The sequence below is a fragment of the Azolla caroliniana genome, unplaced genomic scaffold (genome assembly GCF_043228905.1).
Source record: "Azolla caroliniana isolate FFs.n. ecotype wild unplaced genomic scaffold, voAzoCaro1.0.p SCAF_17, whole genome shotgun sequence".
In the NCBI taxonomy this organism is placed as follows: domain Eukaryota; kingdom Viridiplantae; phylum Streptophyta; class Polypodiopsida; order Salviniales; family Salviniaceae; genus Azolla; species Azolla caroliniana.
In genome coordinates, this window is record NW_028230452.1 from 18,099,796 (window position 1) to 18,107,107 (window position 7,312).

General features: G+C 38.3%; 1 protein-coding gene across 1 annotated transcript; it reads left to right on the top strand.

The window, feature by feature from the left end:
• Positions 1 to 292: 292 nt before the first annotated feature.
• Positions 293 to 3,376, top strand: LOC147853373 (protein trichome birefringence-like 14). Its single transcript, XM_087333007.1, has 4 exons — positions 293 to 553; positions 1,345 to 1,698; positions 1,801 to 1,999; positions 2,257 to 3,376. The coding sequence occupies exons 1-4, from the start codon at positions 337 to 339 to the stop codon at positions 3,116 to 3,118; spliced, it is 1,632 nt and encodes a 543-aa protein (XP_087189133.1). The 5' UTR covers positions 293 to 336; the 3' UTR covers positions 3,119 to 3,376.
• The last annotated feature ends 3,936 nt before the right edge of the window (positions 3,377 to 7,312 follow it).

Here is a 7,312-nt window from a genome sequence, read left to right on the forward strand (position 1 = left end):
CCAACACCTAAAAAGAAAAGAAAAGAAGAGAGAGAGTTTATAGAGGGAAAGAAACTCCATTAAAAAGAAAAAACCCATTGCAGAGAAACAGAGAGAGAGAGAGAGAAGAGATCATCAGATATACATATAGACATAGAGAAAGGCCATTGGGGGAGACAGACAGACAGAGAAACAGAGAGACAGGCAGATTCTTCCATTGCAGAGAGACAGAGGTTTTGAGAGACTTATTAGAGAAAGATAGGTAAAAGAGAGATCCATTATATTACATGGAGATAATATATGCATATATCAAGAGAGAAAGCCATTAGACAAGAGATGAAGCAGTGATCAAAAGGCATGGGGTTGCCCATAACTACTTCTTCATCATCATCACCACCATCACCACCACCACCATCATCATCATGGCCTCTCACTGTGGTTGCAGGTTTTGGCATGAGAAGCCTCCTGTTTCTGCTGCTTTCCATGGCCTCCATCACTCTCTTGCTCCTCCTCTCCACTGATTTCCTCACCTTTTCCTCTTCACAACTCCTCACCATCTCCACACCATCTTCAGGTAAGTTCCTTCTTTCCAAACTTTATATTTGTCTTTTCTTTATTCAATTAGTTCCTTCTTTCCAGACTTTCCTTATATTTTTCTTTTCTTTATTCAATTAGGTTAGTATAGTTTTTGTGGTCTATGAAGTGCTTTGTTTCTCCAGCTTTGTGATCTATTTGCTCTTCAAATGCTTGGCTTTATGATCTATTCTTCCTCCTATTGTATTGCTTATGTTGATTTTCATAATGTCCATACATTCTGTTGCTATTCTGGTTGTTAGCCAGTTCAAGATCAAGTGCCAGTTTAACAACTTAATTTCTATGAGCATTCTATGACCTTCAGGAATCAATAAAGCTATAGAATATACTACTAGCCCATCACTTCGGCAACTGTCACCCACAACTCTTTACTTATGCCTCATTTAACCAAAAGATCGGTATCGTTACATAGCTCTTTATTAGGGTAGAATCAAGATAGTGCATCATGTTGGAAGCAATAGATTCTAAGCTAGTAAAGAGTGCATTGCAAATGTGAGGTTGATTGTCTTAAACAAGCATTCATGGGTTATTGGTTCACTTTCTTTATCACTTTTTAGTATGATTGGGGAGACTGTATCCTATCTCTAATGATGTAAGGGAAACACAATGAGAAGTAACTATCCTTATCTCCATATTGGATTGCTAGTATGATTTCTCTGCTTATTATTCCAAGGAATAGGATTGATCTTTTTAAAGTTGTTTTTGATCCAAAACACATGTTTCATGCCACTCCACCCATACAGACAAATTCTTATTTTTGTTGAATTCTAGGGTCTTATCCAGGAATCTTGATCCATAACCAGGAACAAGAATCATTATATAATCGTGAAACAGACTCCATCATCAACAGTTCAAATGTGGGGACATGGAATAACCATGGAAGCCCAAGATCTGCAATCGAGAAGCACAAGGAATATTCAAAGCTCATCAAACCAGATCTCGTAACATTAAAGCATGGAATCCCAAGCTCAGAAATCAATATGTGGAAGGAATCTTCAAGCAAGATGAATGATGAAGGTGTTATCGATACGAATCACGAAGAAAAGGGCCTTAGGGAAAGGATTATTCAACATGACATGACAGATACATATCGAGGGGGTCATAGCTCGGCCCCAAAGGCGAGAAGTGTGTGCCATTGTGCCTTAAAAAAACATTATAACGTCACAATTTCTTAATTAAAGGATTCTAACTATTCCCGTTCGGGTCTATATAACTCTTTTATCCCAGGCTGCAATTACTACACGGGGAAGTGGGTGAAAGGTGTGAACAAGCCCCTGTATTCGGGGAAATCGTGCAAGAGATGGTTATCTGGGATGTGGGCATGTCGAGAGATGAATGGCCGGCCAAGCTTTGACTATGAAAGCTACAAATGGCAACCGGATGGTTGTAATTTGCCTGTCTTCCGGAGCCGTGATTTCTTGTCGAGGTTGGATTTCTCGAAACTCTCATCAAGCAAGGGAACCATGATGGAATCTCATGAATAGAAATTAAGTCTGGTCCATTGGGCATGGTCATTGCATACTTTTCTGTTGTTGGGTATTTACCAAAATACCTGTTGGTTTTATTGAATGGCCAGAATACCGATAAGGAGTCGCATTTTCTAGTCATTTGTGTAGGGGGTATTATTTTGGTGTTTTCCTCTTGGGGTATTTTGGAAGTGACAAAATGTTTTGTGTTGTGTAGGATGCGAAACAAGGTTTTGGTGTTTGTCGGGGATTCGATAGGAAGGCAGCAATTCCAATCGTTAATGTGCATGCTCACGGGCGGGAAGGATGATGCTTTAGTGGACGATGTGGGCAAATACTATGGTCTTGTGAGGAGAAGAGGCGAGATACGAGCCGAAGGGACGGCACAAAGGTTCCTAGAAAGCAACACGACGATAGTTTATTATTGGTCGGCCACTTTGTGTGAACTCCAAGCTCTTAACGCAACTTGCAAAGATACCGAGTATGCAATGCATCTCGACCGGCCCGCCACATTCATACAGAAGTACCTCAAGGTCATCGATGTCTTGGTATTGAACACGGGGCATCATTGGAACCGAGGAAAGATGAATGCGAACAAGTGGGTTATGTATGTAGAAGGTAAGCCTAATACTAATGTAAGGCTCTCCAAGGACTTTGGGTTTGCTCGGAACTTCACCATACACAAGGTCGCCACATGGCTTCATAATCAACGTGAGCGGAATAAAACAAGAGCGGAAGTTTATATAAGGTCGTTGTCCCCAAGGCATTTTTTCAATGGGGATTGGGATTCGGGAGGCCGGTGCGATGTTAGCTTGGTGCCGGTCGAAGCGAAAAACATTAGTGGTCAGAATGTGTTGGACTCTTCTGTGGAGAGTGCGGTTTTAGGAACAAGGATACATATGCTTAATATCACGTATATATCTCAATTTAGAGATGAAGCACACATTTCCAAGTATAGACCTCAGCAGAGTGGTCAAGATTGTCTACATTGGTGCCTCCCTGGGGTCCCAGATGTGTGGAATGAGCTTCTCTATGCCGAAATTCTTTCAAAGGAGATTGGAGTTGTTAAGGATGTTTAGTGCGGAGGGTAGCTCATGCAACTCGAGGTATTATAGAAACATGGATATAGAGAAATTCATAGCCACATTGATTCATACCAACCTTTAGAATTTTACAGCCTCAAATGACATGAGGATTCTATAGAGTGGTATAATTTCAATAGGAAGTGCTAACGATTTTATCGTAGCTCTAATAGCGTGAAATATACTTGAAAAAAACATAGAATTATTGTATATCTTGATGGTGGTAGTTGATTGGCATATTGCCTTCGTATGTTATTTTCTTGTGTCATTCATATACTACTTAATATTTCACAAAGTAAGGTTGTTTGTCGAGCGGAATGTTATGTTTTATCCCTTTTATCCCTTTATGTTGGAGAAAAGGACAATAACCATATGTGCGATTTCTTGGAAATATGGACCAAGAAAAGAAGAGTAATCTTAAATTTGGTCATACTTGATTGTTTTGAACCATTCTATATCTTTATGTAGGAGAAAAGAACAATAACCACATGTGCGATTTCTTGGACATTGGACTAAGAAAAGAAGAGTTCATACTTGCTTGTTTTTATGTGTTTGCATACCCAATAATGTTGTTGGTGCTCCACTTTAGAGTCCAAAGATGTTCTAGATTTGTCTCTACATTTTTCTGTGTACATTTCCGATTCCTTCAACACCATTGTCATAGTCCCAAGGTGGCGATTGGTTCTAATGGGTTTGATTGAATTTTATTTATGAGAAAAAAAGAATAGAAAATCGTTGACAAGGTGAGGTGGTTAGGTTCACATTTTAAAGTTGCAAGTAGATGTAGGACACAACACAATGTCTACATCTTTCATGCTACACACAATTAGTGGTAGGTGCACTAAATCGTTTCCTTTTGTTGCGGTAATACTCGTGAGCTGTGATGCACAAGTGAAGTGAGTTAAAGAAAGGAGGTACACGTTTGTGTTTGGTTTAGCTTTTACTTGTTCTGCAAAAAAGGATAAGAGGAAAAATGAATTAACACCTTCAGAAGAATTCGAACAACTGGATGGATGCATTGCCCAAGGCAAGATACCCAAACCAGCACATAACTTTTTCCTTTGATTTTTGTAATTCTTCACAAAATGTGTGTAGGCACACACATCCTTTAGACTTCTATCACATACGGCTGTTGTCCTCTCAAAGGTTATTAGATTGTTGTGTAGTGATATACAATATTCCCTCTAGCTTATATTGTCAAGGTGTTTCAAATTATAGAATAAAGGTACTACATCCTTGTTATTAAATATATGCGATATGAGAAGATAGAAGAATAAACAAATGAGTGATGTTTAAATACAAGCTTATGGAGTTTTATTCGTGACAAGTTGCATAAATTATTTCTCTATTATTATGATGTATTTGCCTCGTAACAGACGATAATTTTGAACACATTTGCTTCAACAACAAACTTGTTGGCTTGATTTGCCCATCTTTCACTTTTTTGTTTCCCTTGGGGTTTTAAATGAATTATGCAAAAATAGAGAGAGAGAGAGAGAGAGAGAGAGAGAGAGAGTGTTTGTGTGGTTATTCATGGAACATCTCCTCCACTAGAAGCCAATTCCATTTGTTTTCGGCTATCAACATATCATACAAATGCATGTGGATGTTCTATATTGGTGGGAAAAAAATTGGCTTCACTAATCACAATCATATTCAGTTAAAAAAAGGGGAAATTATTTTGAATAATTCATCAAATAATTACATACCATTAGATAAAATATTCATGACATTCCTATGCATACATATTTGTCACATGCTCTTTATGACAATGTTACATTTGAATATCTACAAATAAATGTTTGAAACTCTAGATTTGATAACGGCCTATGGAGTGTATGTGAAGAATATTTTAGTTCAATAAGATAGTGGGTATGGAGAAAAGAGAGAGAGAGAGAGAGAGAGATTGTTTTTATGTGCAGAGGAGATTGATTGTGATCTATGGGTCAAGGCATAACCCATGGTGAGGATCGAACTTGGGTTCTTTGAATTTCATGACTTTGACGCCACGGTGTAAATGCTTGTTTCACACATAAACTTCAAAGAAGTTGACAGCTTGACCTTGGAACAACTTTTCGCTATGAAATTTGATGAATGCCATGGGCTCATTCTACTTTATAAGCCACTCACTTTTAAGACAGTTGTAACAAACAATTTTGTCATTGTCATTGTGACAAACCAAATTCTTGTACAAAACCATATGATTTTCGTGTATGCATTAGATATTTGCATTTTGACAATCATAGACGTAACAAAAATAATGGCAAGGTCTTTTTTACACTTATCCAATCACGTTATCTTTCTTGAGAATGCTCGTGGCCCTTATTTTTTTGTTGTTAGTGCTAAGGGTTTCATCGTATATAAAATAATACTAAACCTGTCTTTTTCGTCTTTTTCTCTCCCATGTCTGACTATTTTTTGCTTGCATTATATGATCTACCACTATCTTTTGAGACACTTCTCATAATCAAACCTTTTCCTCTTTCCACCTGAAGGTGTGCCCCTTGGCTTGAAGGCTAGACTATTGGTACTCTTTCTCTCATTTATTAGACTAGCCAACCACCATATAAACCATGTGGCCTTCAAGAGAAAATATACAAGTTATTCTTCATATTAAGGGAAATATCAAAACTATCTTGTTTATTTTGAGCTATCAAATATACCTTGCTCAAAACATGATGTATTCATGTAGTAAAATGATACTCTCACCATATTTCTTTTTGTTGTTTTTTTCTAGAAAAGACGATTATATAGTAGTAATTGTACGAAGATCCTTTTTTGTAACATGATACATTTCAATCGTTGATGCCACATATATTAAGGAATGCGAGATGAGATATACAAGGAAGGTTGAATATCTATGGTTGAAAAGGATTTGGATTAATATGGAAAATTACTAGGTGTAGGCAATGGTTCGGTTTAGGCTTAACTGGTTTGGCCTTATCCAAGCCAAACCGTTTTGGGGTTCTCAAACCAGAACCAAACAAAACCAAACCGATCCCTAAACCGGTTTGGGAACCTCACTATTTTTTTTCTTCCCCTCAACCTCTAATAACATCATCATCTCTCATATACAAATATTTGATAGCACCACTATCACCATCACCATCTGAGATACAAATATTTGATAGCACCACTACCACCATCACCATCTGAGATACAAATATTTGATAGCACCACTACCACCATCACCATCTGAGATACAAATATTTGATAGTTATAGAGACATGCATGCCAATTTCCATACTTCTATAAAACACCTTGCTTGCTAGTACATGGTGTTGGGCATATCCACTCAAGTGGAGCTCACAACTCTGAGCCGAAGGGCTGATTGGGAATCGGCTGCCTGTCAGCAAACGGTTGAGCATACAACCGATTGGGAGTCGGCTGGGCACCGAATTGGCTTAGGGCCAAAAAGGGGAAAAATTATACTTATATTTATATATACATATATGTGTGTCTATACACTACTTTTCCTTTGTATGTTTTTTGGTGTGTGTCATTTTGTGTGTGTATGTGTGTGTGTGAACACAAGTACATAGACGTTGGACAACAAGGAGAAAAACATAAAAAGGAGAAGGGGGAACGAGTGGGCTGATCTGATTTTTTTGCGCACATAGAGCAAATCAGAAAACAGAGAGAGCAAAAACAGAAATAGAGAGGAAAAACAGCAAATAGAGAATGAACGAGAACAAGAGAAAGAGAGTTCTACGGAAGTGGAGGAGACAAAGACTTGTGAGGAGTTGGTCGTGCTGACAGAGAATGACTGTGCAACACCTCTCCTGTCTACTCACATTAGGTTACTTCATTTCATGTTGTTGACTTGTTTCCTATTTGGCTAGTTTTTTTATCCACCTAGTTGGGTGAAGTACTGTAAGGTTATACGCTTGGTAAATCCACCCAATAGGGTGAGGATCGTAGCCAAGGTTGTTGCCTTGAAGGTAATATATTTCTTCTAAACAAAAACCTAGAGAGAAGACTAGCACATTCCTTGTGCTTATTGTTGTTGGTTAATCCACCCGATCGGGTGACGATTGTAGCCAAGGCTATTTTGCCTTGAGGCTAGCACATTCTTATGGTTATTGTCATTGTATCCACCCAATCGGGTGAAGAGTGTAGCCATGGCTGCTGCCTTGAGGCTAGTACATCGTCTCTAGTCAAAACCTAGAGAGTCCGTACACAGTTTGTAAT